The following is a 22,725-nucleotide window of genomic DNA, read 5'->3' as shown; positions in this document are numbered from 1 at the left end:
ACTTTGCCATTTTGAGTAGAGTATCAAAAAAATAATAATAATAGTAAAAAACAAAAACACATGCCACATTACAAATGCAATGAAAAAGAAAAAAAAAAAAAAAAAAGCAACATCAATCCAGCCAATGAAAAATGCATTTCTGTTGATGCTTGAAGGCATATGAGATGTGTTAAAATATATGAGTGAAGAACTGCATTCAGTCAGAAGTACAAATGACAACGATTAGGGGAAAGATTCAAAACATTGTGAAAGAAATTCCAACAGGCATCAACAAGCAGAACAAATACACTTTCTCAGATATGATATCTGTGATATCTGGGAGATTTCACTGTAGCTCATTTGACCATATGAGGTGATGATATATCAGGAGATAACATTTTTACAATCTCAGCCTCTGTGGGAAATAAAAAAAAAAATAATAAAAAAAAATTAAAAGATATTAAAATGTGAAATAATGATGCCCATCTTCTTAGGTTTAGATAAATCAGAAGCATTGAATTTTCTGTGTGTTGTTAACTTAACCATACATTTTCCATTAGGATATCTACTATATATTGCAACGAGTAGTTTCTACTTACTTTTTTTTTTGTTTTCTTAGGTATGTTATATTCAGCTTTATCACAATTTTCAAACAACATCTTGTTACTATTTTTTATTCCTAGTAAGATAAAAACTTTCCATGCTTTTTCAGCTTCTGCTTTTTTTTTTTTTTTTTTTTTTTTTTAAATTTATTTCTCAGTAACTGTGCTGTTTGTGGCACAGACAGTACTAAACCACTACCAAGAAACTAAAGGTTTTCTTCTGCCTTCTGCTGCATAGTGCCAAGTCCACTGTGGTTAAGGAAAATGCAGTAGCACTTAGGTGGTGATGTGTTTCCCAGATTGGACACTATATGGCTTTAGAAACTAATTTAAAAATACACATGACAGCAGCAGTGACCTCAGCCCATGCATAATTCAGACCCTAACCGCCTTTAGGGAAAGATAACTGAACTGCTGCCTCAGTACTACTGCTATCATTGCAGGACCTAGTATTAAGACACTATGCACAATGGAAGAAGCCCCATGGAAATCAACGTCTTATTTTCATAGTTTCTAATATTTGCTAGGTTGGAACCTTCTCAGGAGCCCTTCACCACACAGCTCTTCCTATTGATTCTGTAAAGTATTAACAGCAGAGGTAGAAGGCAGCTCAATACATATGGGACAGGCCTTTGACTGCTTGTTACTGCTCTCATGCAAGAGTCTTGCTCATGGCAGAAGGGGAAAAAAGCATGTCTCACTCAGTGTTCCTTATGTAGTGTTTATCAGATTCAAGAATACCTCTCCAGCTCTGACTTGGAAGGACCCTTTACCAGGTATATACACGTGTTGCAGCTGGGACTTATGACAGCATGAGGAACCCTCTCAGCAAATTTGCAGATGATGTTGAGTGGTGTGGGTGTGGGTGTGTTGCTGCCTATTGACTGAAGGACAGGACTGTGGTTTTGAAGGACCTGTGAAGGACGAAGTATGGAATCTGACAGGAACTTTGCAAAGATTAAGATTGCAAATAAATTCTTGCACCATGGGGCTAATTATTACATGCACCTGCACAGGGCAAGGACTGACCAGCTAGGAAGGTGCTCTGCACAAAAAGACCCAGTGGGCAAAGTGGGCAACAAGCTGAACAAGAGCCAGCAACATGCCCTTGCAACAAAGAAGTCCAACGGCATTCTGGGCTGTTGTAGAAAGACAGTAGCCAGCATACCAGGAGGCTCATCCTTCACCTCTATTCAGCACTTGTGAGACCATATCTGGAATGATCTGTCCAGAGTTTTGGCTTCCCAGTACAGAAAACATATTGACATCCTGGAGTGAGTCCTGCACAGGGCAATGTGGATGGTCAGAGCTCTTGATATATGAGAAGCTGAGAGTTGGGTTTGTTCAGCACTGAGAAGAGAAGGTGTGGGAGACCTTACTACTTCCTAGCCAGAGGACACAAAAATGATGGTGCTAGACTCTTCTCTGAGGTACATGGTGATAGTAAAAGAGGCAACAAGGAAAAGGTATAACACAGGAAATTCTGATTAGATACTAGGATCTATTTTTACCACATTCATGTTCAAACAGCATGGCACAGAGTCCCAGAGGGACTGCAACATCTCCATCCTTGGAGATGTTCAAGCCTCAAGTGGACACAGCCCTGAGCAACTTGATCTGATTAGACCTGTTATGAGCAGCAGGTTGGGCTAGATGATCTCTGAAACTCCCGTTCAAGCCTAAAATATTCTTTGACTCTATGGCTTATGGATGTAATGGTATGATCTACAAGAGAGATAAAAATGCCAAAAGAAAAACAGAGAACTCAGAAAGAAAGAGGAGGGGGAAAAAAGAGAGGAAGAAAGAGGAGATGGTCAAAAGACAAACTGGTGAGAAAACAAAACAAAACAGACAGAGGTTAAATGTTGGTGCTATTGTGATATCTTAAGAAAAATACCTCTGTTGAGAAATACGGTGTCATTTTAAAAATGGGCTCCTACAATGTTTACTTTTATAACATACTTAAATATCTTAGAAAAATACTAGGTCATGATTTAAATTAGAATTTTTCTATTTTAAATTATATATATAATAGCATATTGTATTTTTAAATATATTTTTATTCCAGAGTGTAGCATTTAGAAATGGCAAGATTTAGACAGGTTTAATTCAGATGTTTCCACATAGATACTGAATAACTTTAATGTTCACACACTAAATTAGTATATGAGCATGACCTATGTTTCCAGAGGATCCCTGCTTGTCCAAAGAGACAAAGCAGGCAATCCATACTTTTTTAGAAGCTTTGCAATTTATTTATTTATTTTTATTGCACATTGTATTTCCATATTAGCTTCTTGCTGAATACAACAGTATTAATTACATTTGGATTCTTCTATTGTCTTTGTGACTTTAGCACGAGTCCTCATAAACAGCAATTAATGTGTCTATCAGATTTGTAGAAGGTATAAAATTTTATGTTTCATAAGAGGAATTTCATATACAGATTTGTTGAGAATTACCTGAACTGTCCACTGATGATAAGAGAAATTGGGTGCTTTGAACCTCATATTTGGGAATAGTTAACAAGTTTATAGTGTTTTACATCCTTGCAATTGATTTCATTTATCGACATGAGCTTCCAACCTCTATCCCAGTTAAGTCATTCAGACAAAAATGAATAATTTGTACAGCGAAAATGCACATTTTGTGAAATTACACTGACCCGGAACTTATGCTATCAGCAAAGGTAAGGTTGTCATAGTGACAGAGAGGAGATCTTTGTCACTTGAATTAATAGTTTCAGTAGTTGCTCCTTCTGTAGACTGACCACCCAGGAAGGCAGGGCAGTGAGTTTTCTAGTTGATTTCATATCCATTCACCAAAGGTAAAAAGATTGTCATAGTACTCTGTAATTCAAAGACAAATTTCTGAGGCAATGGTGCTTGTTACTTTGTTACAAAGTATGCTATTTCAGTTTTTCCATGCTGTCTTTTCCCATTTTCCCTCTATTCACTTAATCCTTGCTTGCACACTTAGGCCATCTCTGCCTCCTTCTATCCAGCCCTCCTGTACTCTGGGAAGTACCCCAGGCTGTTTTCACATCCTTTGGACCCTTGATATCTGATCATGCCTTAGAACCAAGCAGTCCCACTGCTTGGGCTATGTCTCCCGTGCTCCTTGTTGCGTCTCCTCAGCAAGGGGAAATCTCCCTGCTCCTTCTCATGTCCAGAGCAGGCTCTCCAGGTACTTCCAGGGCTAGTGGATGGCTAGAAGGCCCAGGCCGGAGCATGTCTCAGCATTCATTTGCTGATACACTGTTCATTCAGACACAAAAGCTGTAAACAGCTGCAGTACACTCACTACGGATTAAATCTCTGGAGAATTAGACACAAACACAGATCTCTTGAGCATACCAAACTGAGGCATAGTGTGTAGGTTGTGGTGGTTTCGTGTGGTTGTGGGTCAACTTTCTGCTTGTCACCTTAAAATGTGTTGAAATTTTGTTTGTTTGTTTGGTTGGTTGGTTGGTTAGGTTAGGTTTGTTTGTTTGTTTTGTAGACAGTGAATCCATATAACTCAACTTTAGCTAGAACTTAAAAAAAAATAAATCAACTTAATGCAGATATCTTGCAGAGGCAAGCCCAGCCCTAACAACCAGGGTTTAATAAAGAAAAACAAATTGAGCCTTGTACAGAAAGTGCTGGCAACATTAACTATAGATACCAGTGCTATTTCAGTACATAATTTCCCAAGTTTTCATATGTTTCAACTGTTGGTATTTTCTCCTTCTTTTTATGAAATACTGGAACAGAACCATGATTCTGCATTTCATACAGTTTTGAGATAGTGTGCTTAGCTTGGCAAAACTACACTTTTTATCCATTTTTAAAGCCTTTCCCATTGTTTGTTTTATATATATATATATTAATTTTATTTGCTATGTTCTTCCAATAATTATCATTTTACAATTGAGAGGTAATAGAAACATGACTCAGACAAACCAATTAGTTAACATACTTGCTTCTGATATATACTTACTCAAATTATATCAGACATTAAAAAATATCAAAAAAAAAAAACACAAAAAAAAACCAATAACAAAAAACTTCTTTTCAAACGTTAGCAGTAGCAGGTCAAGGAAATGCATTTCTTCTTCAGGATTAATGACAGACTGGAGTTAGCAGCTTCACAAATATTTATGGCTTATAGCCCTTTGAATACACCTGCTAAAAAAACTTCTGCTAACATTACATTGTATATGCATCCTGATACACCTACTATGGTATCAGGGCAGTGAACTTTGGTGGTTGTGTTTCTAACAGAGGAGGCACCTAAATGCTTATGAAAAGGAGGAATTGTTGCAAAATGTGTAATCCAATGCAATGTCACTGAGAAGTCAAAACTACACCTCAAACACTTACTCCTGTAAACAGCTGTAAGAGTAAAGCTGTTCGTGCTCCAAGGAGCCTGCAATATGAATAATATTCTTTCTTTCTTTCTGTTTCTGCCTTAAAGGACTACAAACAGTGAAATAGAGTGAGGAATTTGTCTAAATCATTAGGATTTATTCATGCACCTTCTGAAATTACTGAGAATATTCCCATAGATACAAGAAAGACTTATGGAGCAGGGTTTTCTCCTGTTTCTACACCTGACAATGGCTTTTTGGGCTTGATTTCTCCCTTCGTATTTTTATAGTTCTGCCTCAAATCTCAGTCACTGTGTTCCCTTTCAAATCTGAAGGTTGAATCTTTTTTTTTTTCTTTCTTTTTCTTTTTTAATAGTCCTTAATGGATGTTATACGATATCCCTGCATGTGTTTTTGTCTTGTGAGGCAGACAGTGTTTAATAACTAGACAAAATATGCACCCTTGACATTCTCAGTACTGTAATACTAATTAAGCAAAATAAACAGAGATGAAATGGAAGCTGGTCAAAGTACCTATCCTTTCTTGAGATTTAATTTGGGTTCAGAAAGGCAGCTGATGGGAGAGAGAGAAGGGAATTACCAGTACGCCCGTGCGTGAACAACGAAACCTTGATTTTTTTCTTTTTTAACCTTAAACTGAAGACTTGTGATTTAAAGGTCATTTGAGAAAAGGAGTCAAGGTCAGCCACTGCTAATCCCCAACCCGAGATGGCTTGGCTTGGCTTGGCTTTTCTTTTCTCCCAGTTCCCCGCTCCCCGGCGCTTTGCCGCGGAGCACCCAGCCCCGGCCGCACCCGCACCCGCCGCTTCCACGCATTTCTGCCCGGGCTGAGCGGGGAAACTTCCCCAAACTTCGCCCCGAGCGGGGCCATAAGGGTCCATACCGAGCCGTGCGGGGCCGGGCACCGCCCCAGGCAGGGGGCGGGCCGGGGGAGGAGCGCGGCGGGGTCGGGCCGGGCCGGGCCGGGCCGAGCCGAGCGCGACAGGGGGAGCTGCTGCACCTGATACACCGGGGCGGGAGCGCGGCGGAGGAGGGAGGGAGCTGTGCTGCCTGCGAAAGCCTCTCCCCGCCGTTAGTCAGCGCTGGTCTCGCTGCTCCTCCCGCCCCCCGCTTCTCCTGTTGGGAGCCGGGCTTTCGCTCCTGTTCCCCTCGGGGCTGGCGGCTTCGCATCCTTCTCCTCATCTTCCTCCTCCTCCTTCCCCCTGGTCCCTATGGCTTCGTCCGGCAGCGGCATGGAGGAGGTGCGCGTCTCGGTGCTGACCCCGCTGAAGCTGGTGGGGCTGGTGTGCATCTTCCTGGCGCTGTGCCTGGACCTGGGGGCCGTGCTGAGCCCCGCCTGGGTGACGGCGGACCACCAGTACTACCTGTCTCTGTGGGAGTCCTGCCGCAAGCCCGGAAACTTGGACAGCTGGCTCTGCGAGTCGACGCTGCACAGCGGTAAGATACGGCTGCCCCCGCTCCCCCTGCCCCTCCGCTTTGTCCCCCCTGTCCCCGAGCCGCCTCCCGCTCTCCCGGCTCCGCCGCGGCCGCCAGGAGATCTCCGTGCCCGGGCTGCCCCGCCGGCGTGCCCCCGCCACCCCAAAGCCGGCTCTCCTCGGTCGCCTGGGTTTGCGAGCGGCTCGGGACAGGGTCCTTGCTCTTGGGGACAGCCCTCCCGTATGGGAACGGTGCCCGAGGCTCTGCTCCGCCGCCCCCTCTTCTACCCGAGCTCCCCGCCTCGCCCGCTGCCTTCCCACTCGCAGCCCTGCTCCCTGCTCCGGCCACCGCCGTCGCGAAAAGTACGGGCGCGGGCGCCTCTTGGCCACCCGCCCTGAGCGCCCTTCCCGGCCCCTCTCCGCCCCGTGCTCGGCCTCTGCCGCCTCCCCTCTGCCTTCCCGGGGCCGGGGCTCTCCTCTCCGCCCGCCGTCCCCACCCGCCTTGGTGCAGCGGGGCGCCCTCCCGTGCCGCCCTGCTCCAGCCCCAATTCCTCCGCCTTGCGAGCGAAGGCGAGGGCAGGGATTTCTGGAAATAAAGCTCTGGGGAGGGCTTCGGGAGTCAACCGTCTGCTATTTCCCCTCCCCGCGTGACGGTCTAGGATGCAGGAGAGGCTTAAGGATAGCTTCTGTAAGTGAAAGAGGTGACTGATTCCTTATCTCTGCTTGACTGCTTTCACAAAAGATCCCGAGTTTAGCCTACTTTTGATTATTTTTCTTTGTGGCCGTTGTTATCGTGTAAGGAGAAGCTGTTGAGGATCAAGGATCTTATCATTACGTCCCCATCCCCAGAAGTCACCAGGCATGGAAAGCTGAGGCTTCCTAATCTTAATAAATAAATAAATAAAACAAAATGCTATTTTGTCCCACATGAAGACATCTGGATTCTAGCTTTCTCCATCCCTCTTGGTGTACTCGTGTATACCTTTTTCTATCATGTACTGCTATTGCTCCCATTGTCTATCATACTTCTTTTCCTTCTTGCCACATTTTGACTTCTTGATGTTCTTTTGTTCTTCAGGTTTCTATGTCTTTGGTCATAGTATTTATTTCTAACGCCATTTCACTGTTGCTTGGGGTACTAAAAAAAAACCACTCAGCTGGTTGTGAGTGATACAAACAAGCTGCCGCCTGTTGAATATTTTTTCAGTAAATTCTTTTGTAGTTCGATAATCGTTTCTGGTTTTATGTGTTGTTTTATTTACTTTATGCTGATTCCAATATCAGGAATCCCAACAGAAACATTTACAAACAAAGCTGGCCTCTTCTCTTCCCCTCTGCCCCTCATTTCCACCCCCATGCTCCCCTCACACATGCTTGCGTTGCTATATCATCCGTTTGGATCACTGTGCTCTCTTGCTTCTGGTAAATCACACAGGGATGAGATGCTTGTTTTGGGAAAGGGGTAAGGAGACTGTCTGTATGTTCTAGATGGCTTTTCTTTTTCTGGCTTCTCTGAAATCCTCTTACAGGTTCTAGGAAATTGCTGATCTTTGAGTAGAAATTGCACAGGTTCCTTTGCTCCTGTTCTTGTCTTTCTATACTTGTGTGGAGTAATATTTGAGGTTTTGAATGTTGTTTTGAATTTTGTTTTAAATCACATATCCTCAAACCGAATTGTAAAGAACCGTCAGTTTCAATCAGTTACCCGGGTACACAAACTTCAGGGAGCTTTCTTTTCCTTCCCTGGTATAAATGGAAATTTATGTAGGAATGTCAGCTTCTACTGTCTCCTTAGCAACGTGAATCCTTTGCCCCTTCTCTCTGTCTCCTGAAATAGTATCCCCTTGATTGCAGAAGGACCTTTTAGCTGGCTTGAATGAGAACCTGCTTCAAATCCCCCTGCCCCACACACACTTCACTGGGCTCCCCCCTCAACCTGTGCCCCACCACGCATGTGCATACACACATGCACGCACACAGTGGGACGTTAAAAGAAGCAGGACAGTTTATGGAACCACATGTAAGGCAACTAATTTATCTCATTCCTTTATTAGTTACCTATTTGTTTATGGAAAGATGGAAGATGAATCATTGTGGATGGATAGAAATAAAATATTTCTGTTTATTGAAAATTTGCCCTCTCCTGAAGCTTTCTTCTATACTGTGTGAAGATTCCTGCCTGCACAGTTTTATTCAAGTTCATTGAATGAGCTTTACTTATTTTCCTTAGATACTTTCTAGTCTAGTGGAGCCAGGTTTCACACGCTACTAGGGAAGAAGGGAATGATTGTTTTATTTGAGGTGACTGGGGTGGGGGGGGGGGAGAGTTAATTTTCCTCATGTTTGGCGCACAATTCTGTACTCTGAGGAGACCTGAAATATGAGACACTACTGTATGCCTTCACATTCTGCTAGTGCATTATAATTCCTACTAAAGTCAGTGGAAGGGCTCCCAGTAAGTTCATCCAGTTGGACTGGGCTCATATTCGAGACCATTTTGTGTGCTTACTTAATATTTTAAGTGCACTTTCCTCCTACATCAAGAATATAGCAAGCGGTATATTTTGGAGATAGTGGAGAGCTCCCACAGGGAAAGCTCTTTTAGCTTGATACCGATGCAAGCAGCTTTGTAGCTAGCTAGCTGTGAAAAGCAGTAGTATACACAAGAAAAAGGCATCTTCACCCATGGTTTTAAGAGATTTACTTCATCATCCCTTGAAGGAGAGCACCTCAAGTGGCACCATCAAGGGCAAGCTCATGCTAGAAGCTGTTAAAGCATATTCAAGGTTTAATTAAAAACCTTTGTTGTAATTAGATGTAGGACCCCTGACTGCTATCAAAAGGGCAACTTGGTAGTGTTTGAACAGAAGGAAATGTACAGAACATGATTACATTGGCTGTTATAGCAGAAAATAGTTGTGTTTTCCTTGAGCAGTGCTAATGCTTGGGATGTATTTTTGCTTGCATTCATTTACTGTTTTGAGGCCTTTTTCTATAGCTTGCAAGCAATCCTTTGCTCTCATACTGCTTTTAAAGTTGTGTAAGTACTGCACAATATTGCGAGTTCAAGTATCTGAATTAGGCAAATTAATTAAAAAAAAAAAAAAAAAACCAACACCTCAAGATATAAGAGCTCTTCTTAATTTGCTTTTTTTTGTCTTTTTCAGTCTTTACATAAATCACCATTTTATTTTTTTCTGTAATTTGAAGAAATATAAATATATTCATGCATATTTCTCTCCCCTGTATGAAATTCTAAAATTCCCACTAATAACAATTTCAGGAGCTGAAAATTTAACGAAGTTGCCAGTGTGGATATCTTTGTGATAAAGTCCAGCAATGCTGTTTTACAGTTTCACCAGCTGTCTAGGCACAAAATTATTTTCTATGATCAAACCTTAAATTGCGTTGTGCACAAGTTGTCTTTTAAGTTTACTGTATTTTAAATCCGCATGCTAAACTGAAAACTTAGAGGGTTTGGAATCTCTCTTTGGTGTTGTTAAACAAAATTTTCTTTAGACCTCATTTGAAGTGTAAGTCTGATTTACAATGGTTCATTTACAGATTTATCAGGAGTTAAGAGTTATGTATGAATATTTATTTCTGTCTCAGTATCTGCCTAAAATTAAATATGCCTTATGTATAACTGCATGATGTCTGTACCTTTACAGGTAGTTGCCTTATGTTTTCAGAATTAATAATATTAGATTTGAATTTATGCAGTTCACTGCAGGCATTATAGTTTTCTAAATCAAAGATACATAAATATGATGTGGAATGGTTCCATAGAATCTGATCTGTCAGGTAAACATCATGTATTTTACATTTTATATGTAAATATATATACACACATGCACACACACTATTCCTAGAAAATAATGTCTCCTTTTGGAGCATTTCAGTTTATCATGAAAATAGCACATATAAAAATATATTTGAATGAATACTATTAACCAGTATGAAACTATCCTCATGGATGAGAGACATGACTTTGTTACTTAACGACCTATGTATTTGTTTATGAAAACTCATTTTCCTTATGATTATTGTATTCTCCAAAAACTACCCATGAATGTTTGAAAAGCAAAACAATCTCAAGGAAATAAATGCAAAAGGACCTCTGTACATATTGAAGCCTAGTGGTTTAAAAAAGTCAAACCATAAATGTAAGCTTAACTTACAGCATAATACAGTAAAATGACTTGAATCTAGTTTTGTGCTTATAATTCTGTTCTAATTTGTTCTTGAAAGGAAAAAAATAAAATAAAAGGCTGCTCATTGGTAGCACTTGAAGAGCTTTAACCTTAATTATACATTAGATGCAGATATCTGAATTAACATGGCTCAATGGTCTTGGATGGAATCTGCTTGTTTTGAATCTAAGCAGTTGTTCCAAGGGGAAATTTCTAGCTCAAAAGCAGCTTCCTCATTAGAAGATGTGGATCGTTGCTCTGAGTTGATGTTGACACATTTGTAAAAACCTTAGCAAGGCTGATAGTCTGGCATAAAATAAGAGAAACAGATGTGATTTAACTAAGTCTGAAGAAAGTAGCTCATGCAATGTACGGATGAATTAATAAAACATTCAATTTATTTTTAAAAACTGTAGTCTGGCACTTTCCATATTACTCTCTTTAATAATCATGCCCTACACTTTATCTGAAGGTGGATATAAAATCAAAAGCTATACTACTTCAAACTCACCACCTAAGACCCTGAACAAGCTTATCTAGCTTTGAAGTTTGGTCTGACTTGGAGGCTAGTCCTTCTTTCCACAGGGAGCTGGGTGACACGATCTCCAGAGGTCTTTTCTAACCACATTTTTTCTGTGACTCTGTGGTCACTGATATTTGTTTATGCCTTATGTTTACCTGACTTCTTGAATGTGTTCAGAATGTATTGAATTTGTGAATTACCTCTCCCTTTAGCCCACATAGAAAATTTTAAGTTATTTTCTCCTCTTTTATAAATGGAGCGCTTATTTTAGTCTCAGGCTACCCAAGGCCTGTGAGCATAACACATCTAAGACTTCTGCATAGTAGTCTAGACTTTTTAGTTTGATGGCAAGCTACCATTTCAGCCATCCTTCTCCAGCCAGCTAAGAGACACATGAAAGTGCTATAACTGTATAAAGTGTGAAGTTTGTGTGAGTTTATCTGATCAGAGAGCACCATACCCTTTATGACTGATAACACTCTATCTCTTTTTTTTAAGGAATACTTCTAATCTTAGTGGGTTATTGTTACTGCTGTTGTTCATTGCAATTTCAAAATTAGTAACTTATCCTGTTGCTCTTTATTTAATAAAGAACCCTTGCACCAGTAAGTTAAAAGATGTTCCTTATGTTAGGGAGATCGTAAGTGGTTTAAATATTTGATGAGACTTTATATTTAGAATCAAGTATAGAGTAACCTTGCCTCTGTTACTGATTTGTGTCCAGGGATAACCACGTAAGATTCAAGATAGCAAGCTGTAGAGGGTAAAGTCTATCCAGCTGTATTGCTTTATGTGTTTTCAGTTGTTCCAGTTCTATAATATAAATGCCATCATTTTGTTGGAAAGTACTATTAGAACTATTCTAAATGCTAACTGTTTTCTGCAAGGAACAGTGGAATGAGTTTTGAAAACTGCAAAAGATAGCCAGTTTGCTTGAAAAGCATTGGTAACTGTAGGAAATAATTACACTTCTGTTACAACATGAAGTGCACTTATTCCTTCTTAAGATTACTGAAATATAGTAATATATATGGGTGAAGTCAGAAAAGGTGAGCTTTTCTTGAAAAGCTTGTATAACACATCTCCCACACTTTTCTCCTAATGACACAATTGTAAGATTTCCAGGGTTTTCTGATGTTCTTGGAGTTGTAGGTGGGTGTTTCATTTTTTTATTGAATGAAAGAATATCTGATAATTCAAATGGTGTAGTAGCAAGCTAATCTCAGAGTAATGCCACATAGCCAATGGAAGAAGTGCCTGAGTACACGTATTATTCTATGAATGAATTATAGATTACTTGATTTTCTGTAATGCTGCGCTTGTTTTGAAGTCATCGGTTGTCAGAAGTGATGTGCAATGCATGTTGCCTTTAAATAATAAAATAAAGATCTGTATAATGGCAGCACTTGGCTCTATCTGAAGAGGTGCTTCATTTAAAGGATTTTGCTCAATGATTTTAGAAGTGCAGGCAGGCCATGACTCAGAAAAATAGGAGTTATACTAAAACCTCCCAAAGTGTGTATTTTCTATAAATAAGGAATGCAAGCTTTAATCTTCAGGAGAGATGTGTGTCAGTGGGCGGAGGAGCAAGCACCTGTTATGTTTCAAGTTGCTCATACATCTGTAACTCCCCAGGCATTAGACTGTCTTGTCTTGCAAAATCTGTCTCCTTTGCATAACAGCAGTAGCAGAGATGGTTACCATATTTTTATTGGTTTTGTTGTTTGGTTTGATCTCCTGTAGAGAATAAGGATAAAACTTGCACTGCTTTTGAAGCACACAAAGTTTGAATCCAGTAGTCTCAGGGCCAACATAGTCTGCCTAATACAGCAGCTGAAACAGAAACATCAGACAGATTGATGCACTGCATATCTCATGCCAGACTGCTGAAATCATCCTGAGAAACTACAACTGTATCTGCTTTGCATGCTGCTGACTTCTCTGGGAACCAAATCCAGCCTGCTCAACAGCATCCTCAGGTGGAAGACACCAAGAGCTCTGCTTGCCATTGAAAGGTGAATGAAGAGCCAGATCTGCTACCATTATTCCCCAACAAATCCACGTGGGCAGTGGCATTTGATTTAAAACACTTCCTGTAGCATTGCCTGCATCTGTACAATGGATGCCTAATTAGTCCTCGGATCTAGCAAGCAAGTTCTTCCCAGGCTGAGGAATTAAGATGATAGAGAGTCCTTCCAAACAGCTGTTACCTAACTTGGAACAGAGCTAGTGTCTTCTGCTCTGATAAAAGATATCTTGCTCTGGAGGAGAGTAAAGCAAGAGTGAGAGAGATGCAACATTGTAAATGACTGATAACAACTTCTCCCTCCAAGCTAGGAGAAACTGAACTCTGGCTGCCTCCCAGTAATGTTGAGGCACTTTTGTTTGTTGGTGGAAAGTCAGAACAGACCATGTAGGTAAGAGTGACTTGAAAGCAAAACTCAGATTTGTATTCCATCATATCTATTTGTTTACGTGCTCTGTGAATCTTTCTTGTATTTCTATGGCTTGGGTCTAGCAGATGGAAGAGAGTGGTATCAGTCATACCCAGTGGTTATATTCTTTTGGAAATGGAAGCAGAGTTTCAGGTCTGGAGATGAGAAGCAAAGATCTTACAGTTTCTGAGAAGTCCTCTAATAAATTGCAATTAAGGAGGCATCTGCCTTTTCTATTTCCTTAGTCAGCTGCTATCATTAGACATTGGCATCCCATGTCTCAGCAAGACATGGGTATCCTTGATTTTGCTCCACTTAGGTATTTTTTGGATACATCTCTGTGCATGTTTTTTTGTTTTTCTTTTTTTTTCTTTGTCTGGCTCTAAATGACTTTCCACTCAGCATTAGGAGCACTGAACCATCCTGTGAGCTTCTTGTATAGTAAATTGAAAGTGACTGATGCCTTATGTGGAACCTCTGAATTATCCTTAGGAGGCACTTAAGGATGTTGACACTCAGCTTAAAATGCTCAAATTTCTGTTTGGACATTGCCAAAATCCTGATGAATTAGCACATAAAAACCTCACTGTTAAGCCCACCTGTATTGTGCAAGACTCCTGGTATCAACGGCTTTGTGTGTAGAAGACGACCAAGTTCTGATGTATTAGTACAATAAATAAATCTCCTGTTGCAAAAGAAGCAGAAAAATGCTTTGTCTCTTCTCTGAACAGATTATTTTTACAGCTGAGACCTCACTTTGTTATATCTCATGTTCAAGTTCACACTGAAGTCACAACTAGAAGAATGCCTTGATGGAGCATCTGAGTTCTGTCTTAAGAAAATGATGCACCCAGCCACTGCTGTCTGGTTCCCACAGCTACGGCTAACTTTTTAAGTGATGAAGTGACTTGAAGATCCACACACACAAGCAATTTTCATACTTTAGAAAACTCTGAATCCATAAAAGAAAACGCAGAAACCAGAGTGCATCTGTACAACAACTAGCAGTAATAAGTATGCTATATGAACTGACAAGGAGCACAAAATATTTAGTTATTACTATTTTGTGCAAGGTTCCACTGTGAAAGGTTGTGGCTAGAGGAACTTAATGGAAATTTGGAATGGATCTTGCCAGAAAAGGCTTCTCTTTGTAGTGTGCAGAAGCGTAGACTACACAGTCTCAAGAGACTGTACTTGTGCTGACTGTAAAAGAATGGAGGAGTAGAAACCAAATAACTTATAAATGCTGGACTTCCCAAGTTTAACCATTTTGCCCTTCATCCACATAGCCAAATATTTTGTTTTGTTTTGAACTTAGAAGGTAAAAGCAAAATTCGTCTGAGCAACTTCTTAAAAAACAAGCAAACAAACAAAAAAGTTGTTTCGTCTCAGGCAAGATTCCAAAAAACTGACTTTGTACGTAAAATTATTGCACACACAGATCTTAAAGGTGAATGCAACAGTTGTCTTCTGTCAGTATTTCCACTGAATTCCATAGTTTGACCTTCCACAGAAATCCATGCACCTGATAATGCTGAAAAAAAGAGCGCTATCGTGTGACAAATATACTTTTAGAAAACAGATTCCATCTTTGTCTTTTTATATTGTTGTTACTTTTATAACATGGTTGTTGGATGGCTAAGTTGATGACTGTTGATAACATTAAAAATAATTTTTAATGTGAAACAATTAGGAATATCTGTAGCAGCCTTATTTATCTTAGTTGATTGTTATGACATTCAGTAGGTTATATTTAATTCCTTATGTGCGGGTGCTTCAACTTTCTATGCTTTACTTGACGTACTCTTTGAAATTCAATACTCCTGAATTTAAATGCTATATTACAATTTCTAGGAATATTTGTTGGCTGACAGCAAGTATGTACTAAGTGGAGGCTTTGCAATTAATCAGAAAAACTTGCCTTAGAATGTTATAAGTTATTTTGGTTTTGTTTTCCTCAGTGGTGTTTTGTTTAGTGCTAGAAGGTCATTACCTTCAGCTTGTAACAGATGCATGCATTTCTTTAGCTTCTGTGAGGAGAGGACTCCTCATAGAACCATTGTATGAAAGAAAGGAGTACTTGATTGCTTCTTAAGAGATGTATTCAGTTTGCTTGTGTTGCCTGAAAGAAACATATGTACAAATACTTCACGTATTCCAACAATATGCTTTTACTTCCACAGCTTTTTTTACTAGACAATACCATATAGAGAGAATATTTAACTTTTTGGGAACTTGCCGAAAATGTGGAAAAATGACAGTGCTAGCCATTTGCATTGTTCTTTCTCACATTAAAAAATGGGCTATCTATTAAAATAAACATTGCGGAACTTTTATATTTTTAATAATTCTTTTAAAGCTTTTCCTGAATTTAATTTGGTATTGAAGCATTATTTTGTCCAAGAAATAAAGCAAATGGAGGTGCTTCTAATTATAAATGAATATACAGCCAATGAATATAAGCCTTAGGTCATTTCATTAGGGGTCAAGAAGGTAGGAGAGTCACACCTTTTAGTGTGCAATTAACATTGTGCTTCCATATTATTAAGGATCTGGTATAATTTCCAAAGAGCAATGCAATCAGTCTGTCCTTGCAAAAAGGCACTGAATTATCTGTGAACAATTACTTGAAAAGAAACATCATATCTTTTATTTTACTCAAAGTGATGACTTTTATGAATTTTATACAATATGCTTTGAAAATAGGTTTGAAGAACCTGGGTTCAAATTTGCATACATTTGCAAATATTGAAATCTGCATCCCTAAACGAACAGGCAGATTGTTATAATAAAAATGATGCAAATGTTGTCATCACTATCAGAACTGAGGTACAGATTTACCATGGAATAAACATTGTAATGGTTCATGTGCAGTAAAAAAAACTTTTTGGATTTACAGAACTAAATGCAGTACAAATTAAATGGAGTTTTTATTAAGAAATCTGTCTTGAATTACTCAGCTATTGTCCAAAAATGTATTAATTCCTTTTGTTCAGATTGGTAAAATAATGAAAATTGGAAAAAGTTAGGCTTTCTGTTGTCTCTGCAGGTATAAAACAACAAAGGAACTTAATTTCAGCATACCTGTGAGACGGCAGCACCTTTTAAAATCTGGAAGTTTTTAAGGATTTGCGGGAGTGGAGTTTTTACTGATTCTTAACATTTTTCTTAAATAGTTGTTGTATAATGTAAATAAACTGTGCCGATGTACAGTGAAAAATATTTATGTGCATTCTTAAGTGTAAACACATATTTAGAATCCTGAAAACTTAAAAAGATCATCTCCAAAGTCCCATTTTGCTCATGTTCATGCACATTTTTATCTCTGCACAGTCTCCCTGAATTGCTGAGTCTCCTGATATGAGTATAGTAACTCATTTACAAGATTGTCACATGTATAGATATGGTGCAAGCATATTTTGGATATCACCAAAGTGTACTGATGATGTTTATGTTCAGTGTACCAGTAACACTACGTAAAGGAGAAATCTGCTGTTCCCATTTTGATGCTGTGTGTTATAAATCACATCTGGGTAGTCTGAAGAAACTACACCTTATTATTGTAGAAAAGCATTTGTTACATGTGGTTATAATGTTGTAGCTATCTTAACTTACAGGGGATTCTTCTTTCAGGGGTAGTTATTCAGTTTTCTTGGATGTTTCTTTTCTCTTGTATAAAACAAATCCAGTGGCCTCTTCTTAAAATAATCACAGTTAATAATTTCTGCATTGCCTATGCAGAAATTTGCTTGCTTAGTCCAACATAAGATTTATTTTGTTGCTAGCTCAAATGGCTTACAAAATTGATAGTTAAGGTGTTTCTAAGACAACAAGGAGATTTAAGCATACAGTTTCCATGGTAGGCAATATAGAAAAACTCAGCCCCTTATTATTTATGCTGTAATGTCTATCTGCTGTCTGACTGGACTGACTTTCATGATGTTCTTCAAACAGAATCTGTCATTGTTGCAGGTGTACCTAAAGGCTGCTAGAGTTGCATACTCTCATAAATGAAAACTGGAACTAAGAAAAAATGCGGGGGGGGGGAAGGGCAGGGCAGGGCAGGAGAAGATTCCAGACGTTTTGGAACACAGAACACAATGTTAAATACCCAATCCTTAGGAACATATAGAACCTCAGTCCTCAGTTTGGTCCTATTGTCAACAACAACAAGTAGGCTCTCTTATTCTAGAAACTAACTTTGTTTAACTAAGTCAATTCTTTTTTTAAGTTGGGAGTGTAGGTGTTTTTCAACACTGATACCTCCCACATTGGTACTATAGTAAAATAGCTTGTTTATTTTTTAACCTTTCCAAAATCCATAGATAGCTCTGTCCTGGAAGCCAAGTTGTATTTTAACCTCATGCTTATATCATCTTTGCCTTTGTTACTTTCACTTGATTGGTGGCCTTGCTACATGGCTTTGTAAAGCAATAGTGTACTCAAATCTTTTTCCATTTGTTTGCTACTCCAATGCTGTACACCTTTTGTTTGCATTAGACTTCAGTATCTGGTCAGTATAAAGGCAGTATTTAATATTGTATTAATATGGAGAACAAGTCCTACAAGGAGCGACTGAGGGAGCTGGGCTTGTTCAGCCTGGAGAAAAGGAGGTTCAGGTGCGACCTTATCGCTCTCTACAGGTACCTCAAAGGAGGCTGTAGCGTGGTGGGGGTTGGTCTGTTCTCCCACGTGCCTGGTGACAGGACGCGGGGGAATGGGCTTAAGTTGCGCCAGGGGAGTTTTAGGTTAGATGTTAGGAAGACCTTCTTTACCGAAAGGGTTGTTAGACACTGGAACAGGCTGCCCAGGGAGGTGGTGGAGTCACCATCCCTGGAAGTCTTTAAAAGACATTTAGATGTGGAGCTTAGGGATATGGTTTAGTGGGGACTGTTAGCGTTAGGTCAGAGGTTGGACTCAATGATCTTGAGGTCTCTTCCAACCTAGAAATTCTGTGATTTGTAGTGGCTTTCAAAACTGGTGGTTTCTGATTTTTCCCATCTGGCACTTTGATTTATTTTATCACTTTTTTATGGCTTTTAACTTTGGGGCAAGATGTATTTACGTGTCTAGTCTTTGTAGCTGTGTAATCTTCAAATGCGAAGATTCCTTTCATAGTGTTCCAAAATGGTCTGTTCTGTTTATTTATTTCTGTATTTTCTATCCATAATGCACTGTGATATTGGAAGAATACTTTCTAAATCATCACTATACTAACCACTTAGTGTTTTTGAAGTATCATATCAACATTAAAAACCACTTCTCGTAACATTCCAATCCATAACTAAAATCGTATTTCCATCCAGAGGAACATGCAGCAGGCTGATCTTTTAGATTGCATGCTGAAAGTAGAATAAAAGATTGTTCCTAGCCTTGGTTTTGGTCCAAAAACATGGAGTAAAAGGGCTTGGAAGGTTGAGTACTTAGTAATTAAAGTATTAGTAAACAACATGCCTAGATTTCTAACAAAAATGAAAATAAGTGTGTACACACACAAACACCTTTAAAATAACTTTCTTTATACGAAACGCCTCTATAGATCTTCAGTTTCTTGTTTTCATCTTCTCCATCTTTTTCATATAACATATGAAGGTTTTTTTTGTAATTATAGCTGTAACCCTCCCATTCCAAAACCCCACAACTGCATTTTAGGCATCTTTAGCAGATTAGTTCCCTGTTGAAACCAGAAACATGTTGTTGTTGTCTAAAACACCGAATTTTGCTTTTCAGAAAGAGAATGTGTATTTTTACTGTTGCTGTTTTTATTTTAGTAGCATTAAGATCTCAAAATTTATTCTAAAAACTGTTAAATCCTTTTATTTTCTTTGAACTATACAACACATTCTTCCATTTCATTCTGAATGTCGTATGCGTGCTAGTACATTCAAAGGAATGAGATATTCATTGGATACTTAAAGTACAAAATAACAGTGATCCATAGTAAATAGTGATCAGTTCCTTTTTCTTGAAGTCCATGATTGCAAAGAAACAAAGTCTTAAGTACTCTTTGCATGGAGAGATGGCATGAAGCCTATGCCTTTCTTAAATCCCACAGAAGCTTTAAAGTTAGATGTTGTATAGCCTTGGTGTCCATCTGCTTGCAGATGAATTTTGTTTTATATTATCTAAGACTTCAAGGATGTTGTTTGTAACTGCATACATAAAAATAATTAGAAAACACACTGGGCTAGATTCAGAAGTTGCTTTTGGGGGAAGAAAAGAAAAACTGACACATTAGAATGACTTTAAAGCAGACTTCAGATTTGACTCGGTCTGCATCATTACCGTTTTTTATAAGGGCTAAACATTCGCCTTTTTTAGTGTTTAAAATGTGTTTTTTCCTTCCCTTGAAAATCTCCTTCTTTTACTTTATTTATTTATATATTTATTATTCCTGTTACATGGGCTTGCTACCTCTCAAGTGGATTGTATCCATGATCAGCCTCTGTGTATTTCCCTTCCTATGTCACCGTAATCAGTTCAAGCAGAGGTTTGAGTTTTACTCTGTTCTGTGAGAGACTTACAGCATTCTTGGGGTCAGCTAAGACATGCCAGCTAATCCTGGCCCAACCTCAATTTCTCATTCTAAATTGGACAAAGCCAAGGTACCAAATTATTCAATCTTCCTCAGCTGAAATCCCTATGAGGCCAACTAAGCCTTGAAAAACTGTGTGAGGTTGTTGCACTTTGCTGTTAAGTTGCGTTTGTTGTGGAAAGGTGTTTGGCTAATTAGCAAAAAGAAATCCAAAAGAAAAAGTGCAGTTGTATATTTACCCAAACCTTGATGCAGGCTCTGTGTTCCTCGTATTCTGTTGTTTCTGCTGAGCCTATGGGCTTGTTTTGTTGCAACTGAATTGTTATTATTTTTTTTTTTTCTCTCTCTTTTTCCTATAGACTGGCAGATAGCTACTCTTGCTTTGCTGTTGGGTGGTGCTGCCATCATTCTCATAGCTTTCCTGGTTGGTCTGATCTCTATCTGTGTGGGATCTCGGAGGCGGTTCTACAGACCAGTTGCAGTCATGCTCTTTGCTGCAGGTAAGGAGTTTACCAGCACCATTATGAAAAGTGCATAAGGGCAGCTTTACTTGCATGAAATAAAATGTTCCTTGTACTGCATACCAATTCAGAAGCATTTGGTTTACCTCTTGACTGTTAAGTCCCGTGAGGTTTTTCAGGATACCAGTTTTACAAGGTATTAATAATTTTTGCAGTTGCACTTTTATAGTTCATAAACAATTTTTTATTCTTCTTATACTTCGGGTTTGGTGAAGTATATGCAGCGGGGAAAACTACAGAAAATAAATCCATTTAAGTACCATTTTTAGTCTGTTACTTTGTGCTGCTTGATGGCCCCATGTTTATTCTTCATGCAAAGCCCTTTCTGATATTTTAATGTTCTTCCTTTTACAATTTAAACTGGGAAAACTAATGCTCAGATGTGAAACCTTGAAGCCCTAAGTGTGAAAATAAATAGGATTATGTTGTGAGGTATTTATAGATGCTCCTGTGCCACTGGAGGAATTAATTTCATTGTGTCAGCTTGCTCACTTACTTATTAATTTAACAAGCTGTCACACTGTAGTCCCCGTTTGGTTTTAAAAACATCAGGATGGAACAGTTTACATAGACAATCACAAAATCTTAAGGGAGATGTATGCATCTGAATTGTCCCTAAAACTGGTCCAGTGTGGTATAATTACAGTCTCAAATCATTTCCTTTCATACATTCTGGTATTTTGGGCCTTAGTCAGCATGGATGTTTCTATTTCTCCTGAGATTCACCAAGAAAAGTTTGTCTTCATCCTGTCACTCATATCTGCATTGGAGCTAGCAGCTTAAGCCCCTTCTGATAGCCTTTAATGAAGAGAGTGACAGAATGTAGTCTTCAGGATGTATTAAAAAAAGCCACGTACAAGTATACGAAAAGACAAACTCAGCACATGAAGGGCTGAGATTCAGAAATCAAAGAAAGCTCTGGGGAAGGCTACTGCTGCCCCCTGCTGTTTATGTTACTTTGACTGAACCACAGTATTTCAAGATGCGCTTTTATTTGCTCAAGAAATATAAGTAGGTTATATTTTATTCACTTTGAGAAGGTGAGTGCAAGGAAGGATCAGATTTTATGAACAGAAATTGAATCTTTTTGTTTCATGTGTTGTATTGCCGAGTTGACTGAATAAATAAAGGCACTTGTGCCATTACTTTAAATATCAGTACTAATTCTGAGATTATAAATCATATTGGACAGTTAACTCTGAAGTGATAAGGATTGCTGAGTTTATGTAGTTATTTCTTATTTGGCTTTTGATTTAAGTTATCATAACATTGTTTGGTGAATTAGGCGGCGTATATATGAGCAATTACTATCTTGCCATATTGCTTAGTCAGTATACAGTTTGTATTTAAATAAAAAAAAAAATCCAAATATTACTGTTTTGTTTAAAGCTTAATCTGTTCTCCTTTGAATAAAATTAGTTCTACTATTTATTACAAAATTTAGAGGGGAGGGGAAGGTGGCAGTTTAGAACAGTAGAATATTCCTGGATGGAAGGTGCCCACAAGGATTGTTGAGTCCAACTCCTAGCTCCACACAGAACCACCCAAAAAAACAGACCCTATGTCTGAGACCATTGTCCAACCACTTCCTGAATCCCAGATGCAGATTCATGCCATTCTTTTGTGTCCTGTTGCTGTCACCAGAGAGGAGATCAGGTTTAATGCTTGCTTGAATCAGAAAGGAAAATGTATTAATCCTGCAGCTCATGAGTGGTGTCCATCTCTTTCCTTTGCTGTGTGTATGTATGCACACACTTGCATGTATTTTAAATAGGCCTGGCCTGAAGCCTGTAAAAGGAAAAGAGATGATGAGGCAAAGGCAGCCTGCCTCATTTGCGCCAGGGGAGTTTTTTGCACCAGGGGAGTTTTAGGTTGGATCTTAGGAAGATCTTCTTTACCGAAAGGGTTGTTAGACATTGGAACAGGCTGCCCAGGGAAGTGGTGGAGTCACCATCCCTGGAAATCTTTAAAAGACGTTTAGATGTAGAGCTTAGGGATATGGTTTAGTGGGGACTGTTAGTGTTAGGTCAGAGGTTGGACTCGATGATCTTGAGGTCTCTTCCAACCTAGAAATTCTGTGATTCTGTGATTCTTCTTCATTATCTGGCAAGTCTGAGGCAAATTGTTTCAGGATTTGATGCTGACAATGT

The 22,725-nt window shown here is 39.1% G+C and overlaps 1 protein-coding gene across 3 annotated transcripts in view; it reads left to right on the top strand.

The window, feature by feature from the left end:
• The first annotated feature begins 5,913 nt into the window (after window positions 1-5,913).
• TMEM47 (transmembrane protein 47) overlaps window positions 5,914-22,725 on the top strand; it is a 262,209-nt gene continuing 245,397 nt past the window's right edge. The window contains exons 1-2 of one of the 3 annotated variants that reach the window (XM_038170146.2): window positions 5,914-6,390; window positions 20,414-20,554. In XM_038170146.2, the coding sequence (XP_038026074.1) occupies window positions 6,165-6,390; window positions 20,414-20,554 (367 nt within the window). In that variant the 5' untranslated portion in view covers window positions 5,914-6,164. The remainder of the gene's footprint in view (window positions 6,391-20,413; window positions 20,555-22,725) is intronic. The other 2 variants (XM_072027577.1, XM_027449023.3) reach the window with 2 other exon arrangements.

Source organism: Anas platyrhynchos, chromosome 1, assembly GCF_047663525.1.
Source record: "Anas platyrhynchos isolate ZD024472 breed Pekin duck chromosome 1, IASCAAS_PekinDuck_T2T, whole genome shotgun sequence".
Classification (NCBI taxonomy): domain Eukaryota; kingdom Metazoa; phylum Chordata; class Aves; order Anseriformes; family Anatidae; genus Anas; species Anas platyrhynchos.
The sequence above is the reverse complement of the archived record's forward strand: the minus strand, read 5'-3'. Positions and strand labels throughout refer to the sequence as shown.